The sequence below is a fragment of the Bombina bombina genome, chromosome 2, assembly GCF_027579735.1.
Source record: "Bombina bombina isolate aBomBom1 chromosome 2, aBomBom1.pri, whole genome shotgun sequence".
NCBI lineage: Eukaryota > Metazoa > Chordata > Amphibia > Anura > Bombinatoridae > Bombina > Bombina bombina.
In genome coordinates this window covers 1,117,349,284-1,117,376,705 of record NC_069500.1, presented here as the reverse complement: position 1 = coordinate 1,117,376,705, position 27,422 = coordinate 1,117,349,284, and the positions used below count along the sequence as shown (strand labels likewise).

General features: G+C 37.3%; 1 protein-coding gene across 1 annotated transcript in view; it reads right to left on the bottom strand.

Moving 5' to 3' along the window:
* The window catches only part of GLRB (glycine receptor beta), a 437,385-nt gene extending 424,237 nt beyond the window's left edge, over positions 1–13,148 (bottom strand). Inside the window, exons 1-2 of the mRNA XM_053703772.1 lie at positions 12,785–13,148; positions 9,658–9,808 (exon numbers count right to left, since the gene is read on the bottom strand). Of these exons, the coding sequence (XP_053559747.1) occupies positions 9,658–9,779 (122 nt within the window). The 5' untranslated portion in view covers positions 9,780–9,808; positions 12,785–13,148. The remainder of the gene's footprint in view (positions 1–9,657; positions 9,809–12,784) is intronic.
* Between the last annotated feature and the right edge of the window lie 14,274 nt (positions 13,149–27,422).

Below are 27,422 nucleotides of genomic sequence, written 5' to 3'. Positions count from 1 at the left end.
TGAATCACGGAAGAAAAAAATTTGGGTTCAGTGTCCCTTTACGAAACATGCATGCATGCTACTGAGCCTAACTAGGGTACCTAGAGAATTAAGTAAATTTGACAATAGAATTAAACTGTAAAAAAATAATTTTTAAACTTATATTCCGTCTAAATAATAAATTTGACTTTAAAGGGATAGTAAACCCAAATTTTTTCTTTCATGATTCAGATAGAGCATGCAATTTTAAGCAACTTTCTAATTGACTCCTTTTATCAATTTGTTTGCGTATGTATTGCATCCCTGTACTGTTTTATTCTTTGTATAGCGCTGCGTAATCTGCTGCCGCTTTATAAATAACTGATAATAATAATAATACTAATAGGAGAGGGAGGGAAGGAGCAATACACTACAGGAAAAAAAAAATATGAATTTGAAAGTGAAGACCCTACATTAGCAATTGTAGGGGGTAGGACCGCTACATTACAGAAAAATATTTAAAACAATTAATAAATAATGGAGCGGACTGGCTTTTAATGGAGACATATTCTTTTTGTACTGATAGCATATGATGACCACTTTAAGTCAGAACACATATCTTTCTATCTGAAGGGACTGTTTGTTGTGCTCATATATATATCATACTGGCCACTGCTATACTGTATTTTCCCAAGTGTGGACCTGCAATATTATACGTTTACAGACTAATGCAAGCTGTTCCCTGGAAAATCTGTGTGAGCCCTGTCATGTTTTTCCTTTTTCAATGGGGCATTCCTAGAAACTGAATGTAATGCTACCTACATGTATTGCGGTTTATGTTTGAATGAGGCCAGTTTATCATCCCTCTAGTTACTTCTTTTATTGCAGTATATAAACAAGCTCCTCATTGTTTGCATACATGGTGAGGTTACCAGAATTTAAACATTTGCCACATCATTTTTTACTAAAGTTCATTAAGGTCCTATTTATAGCCCAAAATAAAACTAGTAGGGATCTTGTTTGCGGTACCTATACTAAGCTCTGAGCTTTAAGTGCACCCACAGGTTCAACAGTTAAAAGATGAGCCATATCGCAGTCTAGTGTATTTCTCCCTACTAAAGACTTCTTTGCACGTTCAGCATACACAGTTTATAATATTTAATTTAACCAGCTTTTTGCCCTATTTACAGTTCAATTTGGCTCATTTATTAAATTCCTGTTAATTAGGACATGAGGCTTGAATCCTAATGTACTGCATATATATTCATATACATATTAGGTTCTACTGCAGCAGTACGCATGGAAATGTATCTACTGTTTAATATCTGGTTACCAATGAATAACTGTACTCTATTCTTACAAGCAATCCTATAATACTACTAGTGACTGTTACTCTGTTCTACCCATATGGTTTAGTTATATTTGTTTTCTCCTTTCTAATGTTTCACGAACCATTTAAAACTATATCCAACATTACAGGGAGTGCAGAATTATTAGGCAAGTTGTATTTTTGAGGATTAATTTTATTATTGAACAACAACCATGTTCTCAATGAACCCAAAAAACTCATTAATATCAAAGCTGAATAGTTTTGGAAGTAGTTTTTAGTTTGTTTTTAGTTATAGCTATTTTAGGGGGATATCTGTGTGTGCAGGTGACTATTACTGTGCATAATTATTAGGCAACATAACAAAAAACAAATATATACCCATTTCAATTATTTATTTTTACCAGTGAAACCAATATAACATCTCAACATTCACAAATATACATTTCTGACATTCAAAAACAAAACAAAAACAAATCAGTGACCAATATAGCCACCTTTCTTTGCAAGGACACTCAAAAGCTTGCCATCCATGGATTCTGTCAGTGTTTTGATCTGTTCACCATCAACATTGCGTGCAGCAGCAACCACAGCCTCCCAGACACTGTTCAGAGAGGTGTACTGTTTTCCCTCCTTGTAAATCTCACATTTGATGATGGACCACAGGTTCTCAATGAGGTTCAGATCAGGTGAACAAGGAGGCCATGTCATTAGATTTTCTTCTTTTATACCCTTTCTTGCCAGCCATGCTGTGGAGTACTTGGACGCGTGTGATGGAGCATTGTCGTGCATGAAAATCATGTTTTTCTTGAAGGATGCAGACTTCTTCCTGTACCACTGCTTGAAGAAGGTGTCTTCCAGAAACTGGCAGTAGGACTGGGAGTTGAGCTTGACTCCATCCTCAACCCGAAAAGGCCCCACAAGCTCATCTTTGATGATACCAGCCCAAACCAGTACTCCACCTCCACCTTGCTGGCATCTGAGTCGGACTGGAGCTCTCTGCCCTTTACCAATCCAGCCACGGGCCCATCCATCTGGCCCATCAAGACTCACTCTCATTTCATCAGTCCATAAAACCTTAGAAAAATCAGTCTTGAGATATTTCTTGGCCCAGTCTTGACGTTTCAGCTTGTGTGTCTTGTTCAGTGGTGGTCGTCTTTCAGCCTTTCTTACCTTGGCCATGTCTCTGAGTATTGCACACCTTGTGCTTTTGGGCACTCCAGTGATGTTGCAGCTCTGAAATATGGCCAAACTGGTGGCAAGTGGCATCTTGGCAGCTGCACGCTTGACTTTTCTCAGTTCATGGGCAGTTATTTTGCGCCTTGGTTTTTCCACACGCTTCTTGCGACCCTGTTGACTATTTTGAATGAAACGCTTGATTGTTCGATGATCACGCTTCAGAAGCTTTGCAATTTTAAGAGTGCTGCATCCCTCTGCAAGATATCTCACTATTTTTGACTTTTCTGAGCCTGTCAAGTCCTTCTTTTGACCAATTTTGCCAAAGGAAAGGAAGTTGCCTAATAATTATGCACACCTGATATAGGGTGTTGATGTCATTAGACCACACCCCTTCTCATTACAGAGATGCACATCACCTAATATGCTTAATTGGTAGTAGGCTTTCGAGCCTATACAGCTTGGAGTAAGACAACATGCATAAAGAGGATGATGTGGTCAAAATACTCATTTGCCTAATAATTCTGCACTCCCTGTATAGGTGTGAGTAGCTCCTTGGAAAAATTCATAATTCACTACTAGACTAATTTGACAGTTGTGCCCGTCGCCTGGACATAGGGCCCGTGCCCGGGTGGCGGGGATAGGTTACAAAGGAGTGTGAAAAACTATTCACTTTTCATTATAGCTCTAGTTTCACTATATTTTAGATATATATCGATCTATACCTACTATATTAGGTGCTACTTTAGCCACCTCAGACTCATAGATCATCCAGAGAGATCACTACCATATTTGTAGCGCTTCTTACTCATTAGTCTATAGTCACCTTACCGTGAATCCAGGCTAATACATATTTTTAAGACAGGCTGGTCCTGCGTTCATCATATAAAACGAGGCCATAGTATGCGCTGTATAGGAATTAAACTGTCTGCAATAGAGCAATTTTGAGGACTCCAGATTGGGCTTCCTCGCATATAAGAATCTACACTAGGCCAGAATATACCTAGCTTACTTCTCTTTGCTATACGTGCACTCTTTGGTTTATATATTTGGCCCTTTACTTCCTAACTCACCACCTCCTCCCCCCCTTACATAACATACCTCCTATAACAAGAGGGTTAACTAGGCGGTTTTTCTCGTCAATACCGCACCCTAACTATATTCTTCATTATCCACTGCAACATACCTATATATTTTACTCCACAACTTTGCCATACGAAAGACTGATAAAAAAGAGCCTCTAACTCCCATATGCATATTTTATTCTTTACTCTAGTAGTTGAGAGGCTAGATTTCAAAAAGCTCAAAATGTGAGGTAAACAGCATTAGGCCCATGAGTGGTCTTCCCTATTTCAGGTAGCCTTCTATTATAGCAAAAAATTCCAATTGGTTAGGGGGTCCAAGCGTGGCCCTCGATTAAAAGAGTATGCTTCAATTTGTATTGGCGTAACTGAATTATGATTCTGCATAGTATTCTAAGTGTTCCCTATGTTTGTCATCTCGCTGGTTGATGTTATTATTAATGCTAACATTTCTATTGCATTCCTTGTATATCCAGTTTTGCACTATGTCTTTGGTGATGACATTTATGGTGTGTTTTGATGATATTTTTGTATGCCATCTTCTACATCAATAAAAAAATTATTTTAAAAAAAAATTAAAAAATAAATAAAAATAATTAATAAATCTAAAAAAAAAAAAAAAAAAAAAATCTGTAAACTGGGTACTGGCAGATAGATGACAGTACCTAAGATGGCAGACACCATTAGGAGGGGAAGGGTAAGAGGGATCCTACACTACAGAAAAATAAATAAAATAAATAAATAAAAATATTTAAAAAACAAAAACTTCATACTGGCAGAATGTCTGCCAGTACTTAAGATGATGGTCAGAAGTGTGGGTGTGGGAAGGGAGAGAGCTGTATGGGAGGGATCTGGGAGGTGGGAAGTGTCAGGTAGGAGGGTAATGCCTGTATTAAAATACTATTTCCCTATTTCAGATAACTAATTAACCCCTTTGATGCCGAGAATTTCAGATGTGTGGTGCACAGCTGCAAATAGCGGTCTTCTAATTGCTAAAAACTAAATTGCATGCCTGCTGTGTCTGAACAAAGGGGACCACAAATAACCTTTTACAACCATTTATTTTATGACTGCAGTAGTTGTGTGAAAATATTTTCAGTGAGAAACCCAAACTTTGTGAAAAAGTTAAATAAAATTGTAATATGATCGCATTTGGCTACAAAACAGTGACATGAAATATGCCAAAATAGGCCTAGATAAATATTATATATGTATGTGTATATATATATATATATGTGTATATATATATATATATATATATATATATATATATATATATATATATATATATATATATATATATATATATATATATATAGGGAGTGCAGAATTATTAGGCAAGTTGTATTTTTGAGGATTAATTTTATTATTGAACAACAACCATGTTCTCGATGAACCCAAAAAACTCATTAATATCAAAGCTGAATATTTTTGGAAGTAGTTTTTAGTTTTAGCTATTTTAGGGGGATATCTGTGTGTGCAGGTGACTATTACTGTGCATAATTATTAGGCAACTTAACAAAAAACAAATATATACCCATTTCAATTATTTATTTTTACCAGTGAAACCAATATAACATCTCAACATTCACAAATATACATTTCTGACATTCAAAAACAAAACAAAAACAAATCAGTGACCAATATAGCCACCTTTCTTTTCAAAGGACACTCAAAAGCCTGCCATCCATGGATTCTGTCAGTGTTTTGATCTGTTCACCATCAACATTGCGTGCAGCAGCAACCACAGCCTCCCAGACACTGTTCAGAGAGGTGTACTGTTTTCCCTCCTTGTAAATCTCACATTTGATGATGGACCAAAGGTTCTCAATGGGGTTCAGATCAGGTGAACAAGGAGGCCATGTCATTAGATTTTCTTCTTTTATACCCTTTCTTGCCAGCCACACTGTGGAGTACTTGGACGCGTGTGATGGAGCATTCTCCTGCATGAAAATCATGTTTTTCTTGAAGGATGCAGACTTCTTCCTGTACCACTGCTTGAAGAAGGTGTCTTCCAGAAACTGGCAGTAGGACTGGGAGTTGAGCTTGACTCCATCCTCAACCCGAAAAGGCCCCACAAGCTCATCTTTGATGATACCAGCCCAAACCAGTACTCCACCTCCACCTTGCTGGCGTCTGAGTCGGACTGGAGCTCTCTGCCCTTTACCAATCCAGCCACGGGCCCATCCATCTGGCCCATCAAGACTCACTCTCATTTCATTAGTCCATAAAACCTTAGAAAAATCAGTCTTGAGATATTTCTTGGCCCAGTCTTGACGTTTCAGCTTGTGTGTCTTGTTCAGTGGTGGTCGTCTTTCAGCCTTTCTTACCTTGGCCATGTCTCTGAGTATTGCACACCTTGTGCTTTTGGGCACTCCAGTGATGTTGCAGCTCTGAAATATGGCCAAACTGGTGGCAAGTGGCATCTTGGCGGCTGCACGCTTGACTTTTCTCAGTTAATGGGCAGTTATTTTGCGCCTTGGATTTTCCACATGCTTCTTGCGACCCTGTTGACTATTTTGAATGAAACGCTTGATTGTTCGATGATCACGCTTCAGAAGCTTTGCAATTTTAAGAGTGCTGCATCCCTCTGCAAGATATCTCACTATTTTTGACTTTTCTGAGCCTGTCAAGTCCTTCTTTTGACCAATTTTGCCAAAGGAAAGGAAGTTGCCTAATAATTATGCACACCTGATATAGGGTGTTGATGTCATTAGACCACACCCCTTCTCATTACAGAGATGCACATCACCTAATATGCTTAATTGGTAGTAGGCTTTCGAGCCTATACAGCTTGGAGTAAGACAACATGCATAAAGAGGATGATGTGGTCAAAATACTCATTTGCCTAATAATTCTGCACTCCCTGTATATATATATATATATATATATATATATATATATATATATATATATATATATATATATATATATATATATATATATATATATATATATATAGTTCTCAAGGTCTATGTAACTCAGAAGTTGCACTATATGGAGTCTGTAAGGGTCACAGGAGGATATCTCACCAAGAAAAGGATCTTATAGTGGACTGACATGACATCAACAAGGAAGGGCCTGGAATAAAAAATCCTAAGAAGAAAGAAGATAGTTTTGTGAAATAGCAGTCACCTGGTTGATTGCATCACAAGAAATATTTTGTTTGCTGTTGCTTATTATGCAAAACTGGAACTCATACAGATGAGACATTACCCTACGGGGTACCATATTAGTGAATATATGGACCCTGACGACAATTTGTTTTTAATATTTTCCTTTTCGTTTTAGGTATTCCTTTTAGTGATATGTGATTCTTGAAAGTATGGAAGTGGTATGGGCGTGATGGTTTAACTTATGTGCCATATGTTATTGATATAGTGTTGAATCCCCATGAGTAATTACTGTTCCAATTTGGGGTTTTTATAACTGCCTGTTTTTGCAGATGGGGGGTGGCCCCCTAATGGGGTTTCTAGATTACTATTCACATCAGTGAGTGGTGAGGATCGGTTCTTTTATGTCCCTCTTGGTATATATCATAGGGTTTCAGATTATCCTAGATTATACAGGAGCATAAGGGGAGGGAGCTATCAGTCTCCACAAACCCCATAATGCATAACATTCTGTTTTGTACACCTTATGAAACCAGCAACTAGAAGCCATGGATCCATCTAGTGTGAATCCACATACACTGGCCGCCTAAATAAACAAATACCGTATGGGCTAGCTAGGATCTTAAATTGATATGGTCAGCTACTTTCGGCAGTTTTTATCATGTATATAAAGAACCCCCTCATACTATACACTATTGAAACATAAGATTGGCAACAACATAGCACACAACATGAATTCATTTTAGGCACAGTATAGTGTAGTAAAAATATGTCACTCTTCCTTTTTTCACATATGGTACACAAGGTATATAATCTAGTATGGCGAAATCACATGTCACGTAATATCATACAAGATTGAGGATCACATAGGTTAGTGAGTTTGGTTCCCCTAAAGCTGGTCACGGGGACGTAAGTGTACATAGGTTGCCATAGCAACGAGTGAGTAGTCGGCACGAAAATTGAACTATCATGAATTAACCTTTTTTCACTTAGGGCACAATTGGTTAATCTTTTTTGATACAATGTTAAGATATATAGGGGCACACCTCTATTCATGTTATATGTCATCCTTTTTTTTTTAATAGGAATGACACATATCGATTGAGTATGCAAACCGGAAGTGACGTGGCGCACTGCTTCCGGCTCGCAATACCGGTGGAACGCAGTATGCGTTCCAGCATCGAGTGTTTGGCGCCAAACAAGGGGGTATGGTTTGAAGTGGCGAGTGTGAGTGTTTCACTATTTAAAATGTGTTTATTGTACTTTTGAATTATGCTGATGAAGGAGGCGAGACCTCCGAAAACGTTACAAATAAAGTAACTCCGTTTGTTGTGAAAGACCTGAGAGTGCACTTCTTTTTGGCTGATAGAGATAGATATATATAGATATATATATATATATATATATATATATATATATATCTCACAACAGCTAGACAGTGCTAGTTCATGTGTGCCATATAGATAAAATTGTGATCATTGATAATGGTTATGCAAGAACCATAAATGATTGGCTAAAATGCAAGATTGTAAAAAGTACCGAGATAAGGGGCATTCTGCAGTGCCCGGACACAAAACTTTTTTTCACTTTCTGCAATGACTTTTGTTTTTGGAATGATATTCAGTTTTAAATTAGGCAGTAATACTAAAGCGCCAGCTCAATTGCAATCTGATAATTAACTGGAGAATAAAGCAATGTTTGCAACAGTTTAATTGCAAAGTGATAATTAAAAGGGATACTAAACATATGTTTTTTATTTTATGATTCAGATAGAGCATGCACTTTTAAGCAACTTTCTAATTTACTCCTATTATCAATCTTTCTTCTTTCTCTTGCTATCTTTACTTGAAAAAGCAGGAATCTAAGCAAAGGAACCGGCCTATTTTTGGTTCAGCACCTGGGTTGTGCTTGCTGATTGGTGGCTAAATGTAGCCAAACGTTCATGCATGTGTCCTGTTCTTTTTGCAGACATGCTGCAATTTTTGCGAGGACATTTCAGATTGCAGTATTTCTGCCTTGAGGATGCAGTGGCTTGGATACAGTTAATAGGAGGTAAAAAGTATATTAATATAACCGTGTTAGTTATGCAAAACTGGGGAATGGGTAATAAAGGGATTATCTATCTTTTTAAAATATTAACAAATTTCAAGAAGACTGCCCGTTTAATTATTTTATTATTAATAATAATAATATTTAATAAATAGATATAATTTTAATGATCCTCAAGAGTAGTTGTAGAATCCAGAAATAATATTAGTAATATTAAAGACGCAAAAAGTGACAGTGGCTGAATTTGTTTTAGAAACTCTGTTACTGGTATTGAGACTTAAAGGGACACTGAACCCAACATCTTTTGTGATTCAGATAGAGCATGCAATTTTAAGCAACTTTCTAATTGACTCCTATTATCAAATTGTCTTCATTCTCTTGGTATCTTTATTTGAAATGCAAGAATGTAAGTTTAGATGCCGGCGCATTTCTTGCTGATTGGTGGATAAATTCACCCGCCAATAAACAAGTACTTTCCATGGTTCTGAACCAAAAAAATAGCTTAGATGCCCTTCTTTTTCAAATAAATAAAGAAAGAAAGAGAACGAAGAAAAATTGAGAATAGGTGTAAATTAGAAAGTTGCTTAAAATTGCATGCTCTATCTGAATCATGAAAGAAAAAAATTGGGTTCAGTGTCCCTTTAAAATCGGGAAAGAGAAACATAGATTTTGACAGCAGATAGGAACCATAGGTCCAACATGTCTGCCCAAAATGTCCTAAAAGTGTAAACTTATCTTGTAGGATAGATAGCCTTATGCTTTTCCAAGGCAATCCTAAAGTCCCACATAGTGTTTGTCATTACCACATGTAATGGAAGTTTATTCCATGAATCAGCCACCATTTCTGTAAAGACTAATCTTTGTTTTACATACATCATTCTATCATTTGTGTTTAATGTCCCTTTGGATGAATAAGAAACATATGAGGTAAAAATAAAAGATAATTACATACGATGGGCATAGATACTGATTCTTCTTTGCTTTGCCTTTCTTTGATGATTTCTCCTTGCAGTGAACTTCCTCCATCCATATGGAAAAGAAGAGAAACAGTAGAATCCCTAAAACGAACTTCATCTCTAAACATGAATGTTAGGACCACAGACCTAAAATAGGGCAAAACATTATTATTTTAAAATTACTATTTTATCAAGACTCACAAACAAATTATAGCTATTTTTTAAATGAGTGAGAGTCATTCACTGTACTGTAGTCAAAATTCACAACACATTGTTTTAATGCTGACTAAGGAAATGTGTGTGTGCCACAACCGCTTCCCCTTCCCAAGCACTAGTCATTTTCTTCTGGCTAACCTGAACATGTGGCAACCAGGCTCGGCTGCTCTCTCCTACCCCTTCTTTTTCTCCTCCATTAATTCCTTGTGAGCGACAGTTACAGTTAAAACAAATACTTTATGCGCTTAAAATCAGATAATGATCTTTAGCTTAAATATAATGTACTCTTCAATACAAACCTTGCACTTCAATCCCCCATAGGTCTCTCTGTTTATTTATATAGTTCTTTTTTCAGATCTGTAGGTACTAAAATATTTTTAAGGTTTCTTGATTTTTTATATACTATTTGTGGCTAGTTCTTCTAGATTATATCCTCTTCAATTTTTTTTTTTGTTAAAACTGTGAACTGTTCAACCACATAGTACGGAGCTTGGTGGCTTACACTTAACGGGATATCTTCAGAAACTGGAAAGAGTTGTTCTTATCCTTATGTAGCCGATTTCTGCTTACCTGATATTAAGTTTGGATATATCTATATTGCTGCAACAAAGTACATTGCACTGAGAGGAGTTCTCTTTGATTTACTTTCAGAACGTGCTACTCATCATCATACTACCGATCACCTGGGACAATTTAACATACAGTATATACATTTTTTATGCAGACTCAGAGAAGTCTTTTTATACCGGACTTTGTGAATATTTCATTTTTATGTGATATTGATTTTATGTGTGTTTGTATTAAAGTGTACAATTCATGTATTTATACTTTTCTCAGTTTGCACTATATTTAAGCTAAAGATCGTTTCTGATTTTAAGCGCATAAAGTATTTGTTTAAACTTTTGATAACTTTTAGGGATTTATCTTTCTTTTTGTTTATATAGGACCTAGTATTCAGCGCTTTTTTACAGTTTTTTTTCTAGTACTTGAGCAACAGTTACAGCCAGAAAAGGTATACCACATATGTAGTGGACAGAAATTCCATTAAAAGGACAATCAAGGGGTGAAATCACTACTGCATGTGTAATTCTGATCATTTAAGGGACAGTCTAGTCAAAATTTTATGATTCAGATAGGGGACAAAATTGACTTTTATTATCAAATGTGCTTCTTTCTCTTGGTATTATTTGTTGAAAGCTAAACCTAGGTGGGCTCATGTGCTACTTTCTAAGCCCTTGAAGGCTTTAATCTTAGTGCAATTTGACAGTTTTTCAAAGCTAGACAGGGCAAGTTCATGTGTGCCATATAGATAACATTGTGCTCACTCCAGTGGAGTTATTTTTAAGTCAGCACTAATTATAACAATAACTACTGCATGTGTACTGGGGACATCTGTGCAATTACTGTACATCACTAATGAGGTCATGAATAAACAGCAAGCAAGAAGCTCTGAACAAAGTATTTATTTGAAAGGGCATTTTCCCCATATTTTGGTGAATCTATAGTGTGGTGATTACTGTTGCCATGGTGATCAAATGAATACCATCTGGGTATGTGACTACTTAATTGAGACTTTCGCCATTGTTGGTGCTTTTATGACTGGGCTTGGCCAGAGCACTATAAAAGTAACCTAATATAAAGTTGAGGCTAAGCCTAGAAAAGCCACATGCTACCACCTGGTATCATTTAAGGATGAAATCCCACTCTTTCATAAAGTTGTTAAAGTTTATTCAGCATTAATAAACTTTGCAATTTATCAGAGGTAGAAATGTTTAAATGCATTGTGTATATGGAAGAAAGTATATTAAGAGAGAAAATAAATATAGGAAAGAAAATGCTGTGCAGATGTTTTGGGAAAATCTAAGATGTTTTCTCAGAGTACAAACTACCTTTTTATTGAAGCAGATCCAGCATAAACTGCTGTATCAATATGGAACAGTTTATTCAGTGACAAAAAATAGAACACTGGCAGAATACTTGTTCTTTAATATGTGCACATAAATTAGTGAACACAAAAGTGGGAAACTATCAGCCATATATGTCATAACAAATAAGTCATATTGCTAACAACAAAATATATTAATATGTCTGTACACCACAAATCACCCAGCAATGACTGGATTCATATGTAACCACAAATACAGCAGTCCAACACAGGAGTTAAATATATATTGTCCAATTTTTTTTTTATTTGGGAGTCACAGTTCAGCCATTTGAAGGAAAATGGTTGCAGGTAATTTAATTTGCATGCATGTTTGGGTTCATGTTGTGTTTATTGCACTTACACTACATTTATAGATAAAAAAAAAAAGTAACATCCAGTTCTACTAATTTCAAAAATGTATGCTTCACTTTGCCCCCTTTAAAATGACAAGAAATACTAATGCTATGGCTTACAGAGGCACTGAATTCAATTGCAATAAATGCCATTGATTTTAAGTAATCATCAATAAAGGTTTTGCATCTGTCATCATCTACTGAAAACATTATTTTTTATTGGTGTACGACCTGGCATTTGGAGTACGTTTGAAACATTACAGTGCCAGTCGTAACGCAAGTAGTTGTAGCAAAATTATTAAAACAGCGTAGCAAACATCCTAACATAAAGAAACAGTTTAGGGCCACAGCACTATAACATCATCACATCAAATCAAATAAGTGAACTACACCTCCCGGCATTCTCTGCGGCAGATATTCAAGCCTTCAAAACTTTATTGAATGCTATAAATATGACAAATGCCTTAAGGCTCCATCCTTTTGCGTCTTGCAGCTATTGCCTGGCTAGACTAATTAACTAGAAAAATACAGCGCTAACCAGATTACATTAAACACGCTGGCAATAATCCTAAAATATTTACGTAGTAAACAGATACTAAAGGAAAAGGAGGCTTGCTTTGGTAGTCTTACCCAGATATTTCCTCACTCGATTCAGCTTCCCCTTAAACACGATGCTCAGCCAAGTAAACATCCATTTTACAACTGCAGAACATTAAAGTCCATTCAAGCGTAGAGATAAAGGAAATGTCCGAGAAAGGAGAATCAGAGAGCTCTAGGCAGTCGGTAACCCAGCATGGTGTATCCTGTGCTGATCATCAGTATTATATGATTTCTCTTAACCAGAGCAATGAGCAGAAATAATAATCCAGTAAAACCTCTCCTTGTATTTTATTTATATTAGGATGTGTCCAGTTCTCTGCATTTGCAGGAAGCATAAGATGGAGGAGCAATGTTGTACCTGCAGCATGCGCAGTAGAGGCCCCAGAGCAGTGCAATTAATCATTAGATCTACAGGAAGTGCAGCAAGTCACGGTCACAGAAGCAGCTTCATAGTCTGTGTGTAGCTGCTATAGAATCATTATGCTGGGAAGATAGGAGGCATCATCCATTTCACGTTATACTGTTTATATGGGATTTCTACAGCTCCTCATTGTTGCAACAGTGCAGAAATAATTAACTTCCCCACTGCTTTCTCTCTTCCACAACAGCCAGCTCTCCCCGTGCTGCAACTGACAGGAGCTGATGGAGGAGGAGGGGGAGCAGTAAAACTAGCAGAAGGTTTTAACCCTGCAAGTACCTACTGAGCAGTGAGGGAGAAACAGCTGGCAATATTCATACTTAAAAGTAAAAAAACAGGTGCATCATTGTTCCTTAGGATAAAATATGTCAGCTTTACTTAAACTCTGTGCTAGAGTAGTCTGTGATGTGTTTTATGTAGGGACATCACTATACACACTGGACGCTTTTAATATACTTTGATATTGTGTGTGTTTATCCTTAGTTTATTTAATATTCCTTATTTTCTTATGTGTAACATCCTTTTATTTTACATTTGTTTTAAGTATGTTTTAATAATGTATAATATACCTATGAAAAAAACTGACTCAACATTGCAGTGTTATTCACGTACAAACAATTAAATGGGACAAGACACTTGATTGTTTTATAGTCTTCCTGTGATTTCCACTGAGATTAGACTAACCTCCAAGGAATATAACATGCAACATGTATTCCAATAAATTCACAAGAAGAAAGCAATAACATTAAAGCACTGCTGAAAATTCTCTGCATGAAATACATATCAATGAACAGTTATACTGAATATCAGCACCGCATAGCATCTTTAAATCTTAACATTTGCATACCACATTTAAACACTAATTTATCAGTAAATATATCAGTAAAACATTTACCTATCTGCTTTAGTTATCTTGTATGAGCAATGCAATGCTTGTTACGTAAAGTGATTTTCTGTACTTATTCAACACCCCAAACAGGATACTGAGCTTCTGTCTGTAGTGTCCAGAATAAGTATCAAGTTAATATCCTGCAAATAACAATCACTGTTTAGAGATAATACAAAATGAATTGTGTACTGAAGCAGTGTCAGCTGTTACAAATATTTGTAGTGTGCATTCTGTTGCATAGCTAATATCACTGGAGTGTAGTCGTCACATAAAAAAAATGACAAGACTATAAACGCTGGTTGTACTTTCATTTATAGATACTGATTGATACAAGATTATACAATTAGTGGACACTTAGGTAGACATGTGCACGGGAGAAATTTTCAATTCAGAATTTTTGGACGATTTGGCTCGTAAGAATTTTGTTTATTGTCTCATTCGGTTCAGCTGAATATTAAAGATAACAATTTTGTTAGATTCGGAAATTCGTAATATAGCTTTAAAGCCTATGGGAAGCATACAGTACTTTTGGCCGCATAATTACACTGCTAGCAAATGCAAACAATCCAAAGATTCATTGCTCACTGTGAGCCAAAATCATACAAGAACTGGAACAAGTTTTACAAAGGAAATTCAAACAAATTTACATTAAAAGCACTACTACAACCTTTCCATACATGCTAAAGTACCCACATTCCTCATTTTCCTACACACCTGTGCCATAACAAGTTTGTAATAGTTCTCCTTGGAGACTCATCTCAGTAAAGGGTATGAACAGGAATGGCAACAGCAGGAAGGAGAATAGCTTAATTAAGGTTCTGATAATAATAATATAGTACATACACCACAAAAATACACCTCCAAGGAAGGGGCACAAAGACAAACATGTTTAGAGTCCCTTGGACACAGCGCCCAGCAGTTTCCTTGGGAGTAGGCATTAGCAGATAATGCCCACCACCGTAGAGCAGGGGTTTCTCAGACAGAATGCCAAAGCACATTTGTCCGTCAGACATATATCAGAGAGACGGTCGAGGGCAGATACGCTCCAGAGTGCTTTGTTCTAATCAGATCCTCGGGCGCCGCAACCGCCTCTGGGAACCTAACCATGGGTCCCAACCCCCACGACATGCTTTTAACATGCATACAGAATGTGTGAATACTGTGTCCCTTCTTGTTGTTCTATCTAATCTATCTTTTGATCTGTATCTATCTATCTCGTAATTCGACGGAATATTATCCGTCACACAAATGTCAGTCGTACAAATGTCCATCGGATAACAATCCGGCCACAGAGCAGGAAGGACATGAGCAGGAGTGGCAGCAGCAGGCAGCAAAGTTATTGTACTAGGTAGGCAGGCCTCACATTACATAAACCTAAAAAAAAAAGAAAACTCCAGGAATGGAAGGAGGAGGGCAAGCATGTGCTTAGAGCATCTTGGACACAGTGGCCAGTAGTTCCCTGAGGATTTGGCAATGGTGGATAATGACTACCACAGAGCAGAGAGGGCGTTAGCAATAGGCAACAGAGTTACTGAACTAGGTAGTTAGGCCTGACAGTACATACACCTGAAAAATACACCTCTAGGGGAGGAGGATGGCAAAAGGTGCCTAGAGCCCCTTGGACATAGCAGCCAGCAGTTCCCTGTGGATTTGGCATTGAGGGATGATGATCACCACAGAGCAGGGAGGACAGGAGTAGGCAGCAGAGTTTTTGAACTAGGTAGGTAGGCCTGACAGTACATAAACTTCAAAAATACACCTCCAGAGGAGGAGGATGGCAATAGGTGCCTAGAGCCCCTTGGACATAGCAGCCAGCAGTTCCCTGTGGATTTGGCATTGAGGGATGATGATCACCACAGAGCAGGGAGGACAGGAGTAGAAGGAGTAGGCAGCAGAGTTTTTGAACTAGGTAGGTAGGCCTGACAGTACATAAACTTCAAAAATACACCTCCAGAGGAGGAGGATGGCAATAGGTGCCTAGAGCCCCTTGGACACAGTGGCATTGACAGATGATGATCACAACAGGGTAGGAGTGGCAGCGGCAGACAGCAGAATAAATGTTCGCTGCTATTACAAGTTGGGTTCAATGTGAACGTGAGATGCTTTGCACTTACGAGAGTGCTCTTCTATAGGCTCCAATGGGAACCTCGTTCTCATGCCTATATATTTACAGGGAACACACAGTTCCCATAGACCGCAATGTAAAGTCACTTTTCAGTGCAGTTTTTTTCTAACACCTGCCAACTTTAACCCCTGATAACTGCTTTTGGGGAAAAAACTGCAACATTTAAAAAATATATATATATTATTTATTTTGGGGGTTATTTTGAAAACTAACCAGAGGTCTGACCTCTGGTTAATTTTCTGAGTGCTAATTGCTACCGCAAGCTTGTAATGACTGGTTATTTATCATGTACCCATTTACGGAGGCGCAATAAATTAACGCTCTACTAGTAATCTAGCCCTTAATTGAATAACCATTTCCTGACTAGCTGTTGTTTAGCTGGAAATATTATAATATATTTAACATATCAGACTAAAGCAAGAGTTAAAGCAAAAAGCCCTCAACATGACTGATTTAAGAATTGCAGACATTGGGGTATACTATCAGTGGTCAGTAAACCGCTAAAATATCTGTTGCACTATGTAATAAATTTGTGAACGAGAGCCTGATTACTGAGTATGCTATTGAAGCGCATCTATGGCTCCTGCTCTGACACGTGCAGTTGTAATCAGATAGGAAGCCACTCTGAAGAGACATCAGCATGAGCAAGCTTCGTGTAGGCGTGCCAAGAAGTTCATGTGGCCTGAAGAAAATAGCTCTATACTGCCCATATTAGATATATCATCAATGGGTTGGAGAAGTAATGGTACTATTACTAAAAGTAAGATTAACTAATACATATAAATATTATTTTTAAAGAAATATGTGGTTCAAATGTAAAGCTAAAAATTGAACACGGACTGAGATTTTGAGAATTGTAAATTTGCTGACCCTTTAATAAAATACATTTGTTAAACTAATATAGCACTGAAAAAATTGCAACTGAAAAAATTGTGGAATTCATAAAGATTTGCAACCATCCCTCGTTGTAGTCGTAATTTGCAAGACCAGCTCCGTTATAATCAATGGAGCTGCATCTATCTTGATTTTCACTGTGAAAAATACCAACATCACAAAAATTACTAAAGAAGCAAAATAAAAAAACAAAACTCCCTATATAAAACCGTTATCTTTAACATATGTCAAAATAAAACTTGAAAACAGTTAAAGGAAAATTAAAGCAAAGTAAAAACTAAACAACCTTTTTAGAATTGAAACAATGAGACTCAACGGCAAGACAAGATACTGCATAGGGGTTTTTATAAATTTTTCATGCTTAAACAAGCTTTAGGTGAAAAGCGACAACCACACCCATAGAGCCCTAACCGTCAGCCAATCATTTGAGAGGTTTCTGAGACGGCTCTTGTTCTATCCATCAAGACTATTTTACCCTAATAAAACAGACATGAAAATATTTTATAATTACATTTACACAACTCTTTTAACAGCTGTGTTTCTAAAAAGTTGCATTTGTATTTATTGTTTTTCTGAGTTGCTAGCAGTGCACGTTTGATGTGCAAGATATCGTATATTGGGGCACTTAACAACTTTAATTTCATTAACTGGAATAATAATAAAAACACAATTCATATCTAACATGATTAATTGCAGGAAGGCCAGCTATTGAAATGCTGGGAAAGATAGGTGAAGCAAGGCTCAATTTAATTTCTAACATTTCTTACCTTGCAAATGAGGCGTCTATGAATCTAACTCTATAATTATATTTTTAAATTACAACAAAAAAAGGAAACCCTACCCAAATAAATACAGGGATTAGTGCCACTGGCGAGTAAATAAACCTACAGCAGGAAAATGAACCGGACAGATAGCTCAGAACCGGACAGATAGCTCAGCATGCTAAGGCACTGTGGCAGAGCTCTGTAGTAACCCAAGGGTTGAAGGTTTGATCCCGGTGAGGTCCACTCAGCCTTTCATCCTTCCGTGGTCGATAAAATGAGCAGCGCCTTGAGACCCTTACGGGTGATTAGTCACGCTTTACAAGTACCCAATACATACAATGAAAACTATTTATTTACTAATAGTTTGTAGTCTGATGTAAATTGCCAAATTTTAGCCAAAAAGCATTAATCCCCTCATGAGGCATATTTCAAAGTTCCATTTCAACATAAAATGATTCTCAAACTATTGTGTACACATAATATTCTACATCAAACATACAGTATTCTATTTATGATCCCTGAGTTATATGACCAACAGTAACATCCTAAATATTTGTCACTGTTGACATGTTTCATGAACTGCTCGGCTTTACATGTTCTTAAAGGGACAGTCAAGTCCAAAAAAAACTTTCATGATTCAGATAGGGCATGTAATTTTAAACAACTTTCTTATTTACTTTTATCACCAATTTTGCTTTGTTCTCTTGGTATTCTTAGTTAAAAGCTAAACCTATGCAAATATGCAAATTTCTTAGACCTTGAAGGCCGCCTCTAATCTAAATGCATTTTGACAGTTTTTCACCACTAGAGGGCATTAGTTCATGTGTTTCATATAGATAACATTGAGCTCATGCATGTGAATTTACTGAGGAGTGAGCACTGATTGGCTAAAATGCAAGTCTGTCAAAAGAACTGAAATAAGGAGGCAGTCTGCAGAGTCTTAGATACAAGGTAATTACAGAGGTAAACATGTATTAATATAACTGTTGGTTATGCAAAACTGGGGAATGGGTAATTAAGGGATTATCTATCTTTTAAAACAACAAAAATTTTGGTGTTGGCTATCCCTTTAAGATTAACTGAGTACATGTAATATTTGCAGGATGTGAATTAAGATGATAGGACACCATCACACCTGCTTTTAAGAATAAGTTTAAAGGGACATGAAACACACATTTTTTCTTTTATGATTTAGAAAGAGAATGCAATTTTAAACATCTTTCTAATTTACTTATATTATCTAATTTGTTTTATTCTCTTGATATTCTTTGCTGAAAAGCATATCTAGATATGCTCAGTAGCTGCTGATTGGTTGCTGCACACAGAGTCCTCGTGTGATTGGCTCACCATGTGCATTGCTTTTTCTTCAACTAAGGATATCTAAAAAATGAAGCAAACTAAATAATGGAAGTAAATTGTAATGTTGCTTAAATTTCTATTCTCTATCTGAATCATGAAAGAAAGGTTTTGGGTTTAGTGGCCCTTTAAGCTTTGTATAGGGATGACTACCCATAATAGAATATAAGATGCATAATAACTTTATATGCATCTTATATAGCAAACTAATGTGTATTTTATAGGTTTATTTGTGTCCAGTTATATAAAGTAATCTGTATATAGTCAAATATGTTATGACTATTGAATTTTGTGTTTCAGAATTAAACTTTATAATTTGGGTGGGCTACAGATCTGACCAAATAAACATTGGTACTGGTGAGGACCACCAACAATTTTATTCTATCCTCCAAGCTGCAGTTAATGGTGTTTAAAATTTCCATAAAATTATGTCACTGTTTGATAAAGCATCTGTCAAGGAGAATTACATGCTATTTAGTGATTTTGCTTGCAAACACCACTGAAAGTAAACTTTTAATGAGCGCGGGTTAGCGTGCGTATTACAAGTTGAAAGTAAAATGTTTGCATGCAAGCAAAACTTGATGCACGCTAACTTTGTGACTTCGGATATCATGACCTTCGGCATCACATTAGACCTACAGAGCTAAACCCGAAGGTAGTTATGCATATTTTACATTCCAATGTTCCTCAAATAGTGCTCCCTTTACCATATGAAGGTAGATCGCTGATGTAGTGACACTCTGTGTATGTGTGTTTTGCAATGGAATAGTGTAGAGTAGGAATAGTGTGAAACTTATGATGGAACAATGTAGAGGAGGAGTAGTGTTTGCATGTGTTCATATAATCCTAACTTATGTCTGAAAGGGTATTAATCAGTCTTTTTCATTGTAGTTATTAAAAAGCAATAAACAAAGGTATAAACTTGATACAGACCACTGCAATATGTATTATTCATGTATTTAAATTAATTTTACCTTTCATTTATTTATTAAACTTAATTTGTGCAGTGTCAGTTACTTCCTGTCACAGCCCTACAAGGAGGCTGTGGTCTCTACAGAAAGCTTATCTAGCATGATGTCATAAAACTTCCAGAGTTAGTTTAGTATTAAGTGAATAGACTATATAAACAGGGAGTCTGATTTGCTCATGCTCAGAACTGGCTGAATGAAACTTTACACTGGGGGCAGGGGTTCATTTTGCAAGAAAAAGAGTAAGTTGTCTGCTGTTTTTTACACAATCTGTTTCTTTTTATGTTTACTTTGATTTAAAATATTTGTTTTTATCAAATGAGCACTTTTCAATATGCCTTTAAGGATCAGGGAACAGGAGATTCTTACTGCTTAGAATTAGCTATAGAGTTTAACATCTAATTTTTTGTTTTTTAGTTTATTCTTTTTATTGAGGTTAAAAAAGAGTACAGATAACATTAATTACAGACATTAATTCAAATATTCATATCATATCTGAACCAAGAAGCAGAGGCGGACTGACAAGTCGGGCAAATTGGTCCTTGTCCGAGGGCCCGACTTCCTCTAAGGGGCCCCATGAATGATACTGATGCAGGTTTTTTTAAAAACAATCAGCAAGATTACGAGTCTTGCGTTAGCCTTAAAAAGCAGCGTTGAGAGGTCCCAACACTGCTTTTTAAAGCCCTCTGGTATTACGAGTCTGGCAGGTAAAGGTGTACCGCTCACTTTTCTTCCGCAACTCGAGCATACCGCAAATCCCCTTACGTAAATTGCGTATCCTATCTTTTTAATGGGATTTGCCTAACGCCGGTATTACGAGTCTTGGAAGAAGTGAGCGGTAGATCCTCTCCTGTCAAGACTCCTACCGCATTTAAAAGTCAGTAGTTAAGAGTTTTATGGGCTAACGCCGTAAAATAAAACTCTTAACTAAAGTGCTAAAAAGTACACTAACACCCATAAACTACCTATTAAGCCCTAAACCGAGCCCCCCCCCACATCAGAAACACTTAAATAAAGTTTTTAACCCCTAATTTGCCGAACGAACATCGCCGCCACTTTAATAAATATATTAACCCTTAAACCGCCACACTCCTACCTCACAAACACTAGTTAAATTTTATTAACCCCTAATCTGCCGTCCCTAACATCGCCGACACCTACCTACAATTATTAACCCCTAATCTGCCACCCCCAACGTCGCCGCTACTATATTAAATTAATTAACACCTAAACCTAAGTCTAAACCTAACCCTAACACCCCCTAACTTAAATATAATTTAAATAAAACAAAATAAAATTACTACAATTAACTAAATTATTCCTATTTAAAACTAAATACTTACCTGTAAAATAAACCCTAAGATAGCTACAATATAACTAATAGTTACATTTGTATCTATCTTAGGGTTTATATTTATTTTACAGGCACCTTTGTATTTATTTTAACTAGGTACAATAGTTATTAAATAGTTATTAACTATTTAATAGCTACCTAGTTAAAATAAGTACAAATTTATCTGTAAAATAAAATCTTACCTAAGTTACAATAACACCTAATACTACACTATAATTAAATAAATTACCTAAACTAACTACAATTAAATACAATTAAATAAACTAAAGTACAAAAAAACAAAACACTAAATTACAGAAAATAAAAAATAATTACAAGAATTTTAAACTAATTACACCTAATCTAATCCCCCTAATAAAATTAAAAAGCCCCCCAAAATAATAAAATTCCCTACTCTATACTAAATTACAAATAGCCCTTAGAAGAGCTTTTTGCGGGGCATTGCCCCAAAGTAATCAGCTCTTTTACCTGTAAAAAAAAAAAAGACAATACCCTGCCAACATTAAAACCCACCACCCACACACCCAACCCTACTCTAAAACCCACCCAATCCCCCCTTAATAAAACCTAACACTACCCCCTTGAAGATCACCCTACCTTGAGCCATCTTCACCCAGCCGGGCACAAGTGGTCCTCCAGAGGGGCAGAAGTCTTCATCCGATCTGGCAGAAGAGGACCTTCAGACGAGCAGAAGTCTTCATCCAGGCGGCATCTTCTATCTTCATCTATCCGGAGCGAGGCAGGTCCATCTTGAAGCCAGCCGACGTGGAGCATCCTCTTCTTCCGACGACTCCCGACGAATGAAGGTTCCTTTAAATGATGTCATCCAAGATGGCGTCCCTTGAATTCCGATTGGCTGATAGGATTCTATCAGCCAATCAGAATTAAGGTAGAAAAAATCCTATTGACTGATTGGATCAGCCAATAGGATTGAGCTCGCATTCTTTTGGCTGTTCCAATCAGCCAAGAATGCAAGCTCAATTCTATTGGCTGATTGCATCAGCCAATAGGATTTTTCCAACCTTAATTCTGATTGGCTGATAGAATCCTATCAGCCAATCGGAATTCAAGGGATGCCATCTTGGATGACGTCATTTAAAGGAACCTTCATTCGTCGGGAGTCGTCGGAAAAGAGGATGCTCTGCGTCGGCTGGCTTCAAGATGGACCCGCTCCAGATGGATGAAAATAGAAGATGCCGCCTGGATGAGGACTTCTGCTCGTCTGGAGGTCCTCTTCTGTCCGGATCGGATGAAGACTTCTGCCCCTCTGGAGGACCACTTGTGCCCGGCTGGGTGAACACGGCTCAAGGTAGGGTGATCTTCAAGGGGGTAGTGTTAGGTTTTTTTAAGGGGGAATTGGGTGGGTTTTAGAGTAGGGTTGAGTGTGTGGGTGGTGGGTTTTAATGTTGGGGGGGGTATTGTCTTTTTTTTTATAGGTAAAAGAGCTGATTACTTTGGGGCAATGACCAGCAAAAAGCCCTTTTAAGGGCTATTTGTAATTTAGTATAGGGTAGGGAATTTTATTATTTTGGGGGGCTTTTTTATTTTATTAGGGGGATTAGATTAGGTGTAATTAGTTTAAAATTCTTGTAATTATTTTTTATTTTCTGTAATTTAGTGTTTGGGTTTTTTTGTACTTTAGTTTATTTAATTTAATTGTATTTAATTGTAGTTAGTTTAGGTAATTTATTTAATTATAGTGTAGTGTTAGGTATAATTGTAACTTAGGTTAGGATTTATTTTACAGGTATATTTGTCTTTATTTTAACTAGGAAGTTATTAAATAGTTAATAACTATTTAATAACTATTGTACCTAGTTAAAATAAATACAAAGTTGCCTGTAAAATAAATATAAACCCTAAGATAGATACAAATGTAACTATTAGTTATATTGTAGCTATCATACGCCTAGATTTAGAGTTTGGCGGTAGCCGTCAAAACCAGCGTTAGAGGCTCCTAACGCTGGTTTTTACCGCCCGCTGGTATTTGGAGTCAGTCATTAAAGGGTCTAACGCTCACTTTGCAGCCGCGACTTTTCCATACCGCAGATCCCCCTACGCCAATTGCGTATCCTATCTTTTCAATGGGATCTTTCTAACGCTGGTATTTAGAGTCTTGGCTGAAGTAAGCTTTAGAACTCTAACGACAAAACTCCAGACGCAGAAAAAAAACAGGAGTTAAGAGCTTTTTGGGCTAACGCCGGTTCTTAAAGCTCTTAACTACTGTGCTCTAAAGTACACTAACACCCATAAACTACCTATGTACCCCTAAACCGAGGCCCCCCCACATCGCCGCCACTCGATTAAATTTTTTAACCCCTAATCTGCCGACCGCACACCGCCTCCACCTACGTTATACTTATGCACCCCTAATCTGCTGCCCCTAACACCGCCGACCCCTATATTATATTTATTAACCCCTAATCTGCCCCCCTCAACGTCGCCAACACCTACCTACACTTATTAACCCCTAATCTGCCGACCGGACCTCACCACTACTATAATAAAGTTATTAACCCCTAATCCACCATAATGGAACAATAATGCAATGTTCTATGTGCTAGGGAATTTTATTATCACACAGCACTACTGTTGAAAACTTGAAAAGAACTACAAACGAGTTAAACCAGCAGTTAAACCACTACTGCTCATGAGCTTAACACAACCACTGAGCCAATCAGGGACAGAATATGTGATTACCTGCCATTTACTGGCTCCCAAAAGTCCATGCTGATGTGTGTGGAGATGACTTTAACTATGCATTTAACCAATTTTTACAGGTTGAACACACAATTTTTTTAAAACAATAGTATATCAATAAAATAATCTAGCACATTATTGTTCCTTAATGTCCACTTTAATTTAGATGAGTTGTCCCCTTCTATGGCCTACTGGGGAAGGGGCTGTGTGTGTGACAAAGGGAACCTCTATAATATACATCTATTTGTGTACTGGAGAGGGGGCTGTGTGTGTGTGACAAATGGAACCTCCATTTACATCTGTATATAAGTACTGGGGAGGGGTCTGTGTTTGTGACAGAGGGAACCTCTATAATATATATCTGTACATAATTTAGATGAGTTGTCCCCTGCTATGACCTACTGTGGAAGGGGCTGTGTAGGTGACAAAGGGAACCTCTATAATATACATCTGTATGTGTACTGGGGAGGGGGCTGTGTGTGTGTGACAAATGAAACCACTATATACATATGTATATAAGTACTGTGGAGGGGTCTGTGTTTGTGACAGAGGGAACATCTATAATATATATCTGTATATAAGTACTGGGGAGGGGGCTGTGTTCGTGACAGAGGGAACATCTATAATATATATCTGTATATAAGTACTGGGGAGGGGGCTGTGTGTGTGATAGAGGGAACCTCTATAATATATATCTGTATATAAGTATTGGGGAGGGGGCTGTGTTCGTGACAGAGGGAACATCTATAATATATATCTGTATATAAGTACTGGGGAGGGGGCTGTGTGTGTGATAGAGGGAACCTCTATAATATATATCTGTATATAAGTACTGGGGAGGGGGCTGTGTTCGTGACAGAGGGAACATCTATAATATATATCTGTATATAAGTATTGGGGAGGGGGCTGTGTGTGTGACAGAGGGAACCTCTATAATTTACAGGGAGTGCAGAATTATTAGGCAAGTTGTATTTTTGAGGATTAATTTTATTATTGAACAACAACCATGTTCTCAATGAACCCAAAAAACTAATTAATATCAAAGCTGAATAGTTTTGGAAGTAGTTTTTAGTTTGTTTTTAGTTATAGCTATTTTAAGGGGATAACTGTGTGTGCAGGTGACTATTACTGTGCATAATTATTAGGCAACTTAACAAAAAACAAATATATACCCATTTCAATTATTTATTTTTACCAGTGAAACCAATATAACATCTCAACATTCACAAATATACATTTCTGACATTCAAAAACAAAACAAAAACAAATCAGTGACCAATATAGCCACCTTTCTTTGCAAGGACACTCAAAAGCCTGCCATCCATGGATTCTGTCAGTGTTTTGATCTGTTCACCATCAACATTGCGTGCAGCAGCAACCACAGCCTCCCAGACACTGTTCAGAGAGGTGTACTGTTTTCCCTCCTTGTAAATCTCACATTTGATGATGGACTACAGGTTCTCAATGGGGTTCAGATCAGGTGAACAAGGAGGCCATGTCATTAGATTTTCTTCTTTTATACCCTTTCTTGCCAGCCACGCTGTGGAGTACTTGGACGCGTGTGATGGAGCATTGTCCTGCATGAAAATCATGTTTTTCTTGAAGGATGCAGACTTCTTCCTGTACCACTGCTTGAAGAAGGTGTCTTCCAGAAACTGCCAGTAGGACTGGGAGTTGAGCTTGACTCCATCCACAACCCGAAAAGGCCCCACAAGCTCATCTTTGATGATACCAGCCCAAACCAGTACTCCACCTCCACCTTGCTGGCGTCTGAGTCGGACTGGAGCTCTCTGCCCTTTACCAATCCAGCCACGAGCCCATCCATCTGGCCCATCAAGACTCACTCTCATTTCATCAGTCCATAAAACCTTAGAAAAATCAGTCTTGAGATATTTCTTGGCCCAGTCTTGACATTTCAGCTTGTGTGTCTTGTTCAGTGGTGGTCGTCTTTCAGCCTTTCTTACCTTGGCCATGTCTCTGAGTATTGCACACCTTGTGCTTTTGGGCACTCCAGTGATGTTGCAGCTCTGAAATATGGCCAAACTGGTGGCAAGTGGCATCTTGGCAGCTGCACGCTTGACTTTTCTCAGTTCATGGGCAGTTATTTTGCGCCTTGGTTTTTCCACACACTTCTTGCGACCCTGTTGACTATTTTGAATGAAACGCTTGATTGTTCGATGATCACGCTTCAGAAGCTTTGCAATTTTAAGAGTGCTGCATCCCTCTGCAAGATATCTCACTATTTTTTACTTTTCTGAGCCTGTCAAGTCCTTCTTTTGACCCATTTTGCCAATGGAAAGGAAGTTGCCTAATAATTATGCACACCTGATATAGGGTGTTGATGTCATTAGACCACACCCCTTCTCATTACAGAGATGCACATCACTTAATATGCTTAATTGGTAGTAGGCTTTCGAGCCTATACAGCTTGGAGTAAGACAACATGCATAAAGAGGATGATGTGGTCAAAATACTCATTTGCCTAATAATTCTGCACACAGTGTATATCTGTATATAAATACTGAGGAGGGGGCTGTGTGGGTGACAGAGGGAACCTCTATAATATATATCTGTATATAAGTACTGGGGAGGGGGCTGTGTGTGTGACAAAGGGAACCTCTATAATATATATCTGTATATAAGTACTGGGGAGGGGGCTGTGTGTGTAACAAAGGGAACCTCTATAATATATTTCTGTATATAAGTACTGGGGAGGGGTCTGTGTGTGTAACAAAGGGAACCTCTATAATATACAGTTTATATGCCAAAAAACTGGCTGTCCAAAAAAGGTACTTATAAATGTGGGGCTAAAATTTGTTATGCGTGTCCTAACATCCTACAGGGTGACACCTTTCGCTGCTCTGCTGATAACAACACCTACAATATAGATTTTTATGCTAACTGTTCTACTCAATATGCAGTTTATTTACTCACATGCAAACTTTGTTTCTGCCAGTATGTAGGCATGACATCACGTCATGTTAGAACTAGATTTAATGAACATATTAGGGATACTAAGAATTATGATTCTGACTCTGCTGTTGCTAACCACTTTAATTATGTTCATTTTTCTAATCAAGCAGAATTGGCTTTGCAAATCATAGATATAGCTATAGTTCCCCCAAGAGGAGGCAATAAATCCAAGATATTAGAGAAGAAAGAATTATATTGGATTTTAAAACTTAAAACATGCCATCCCA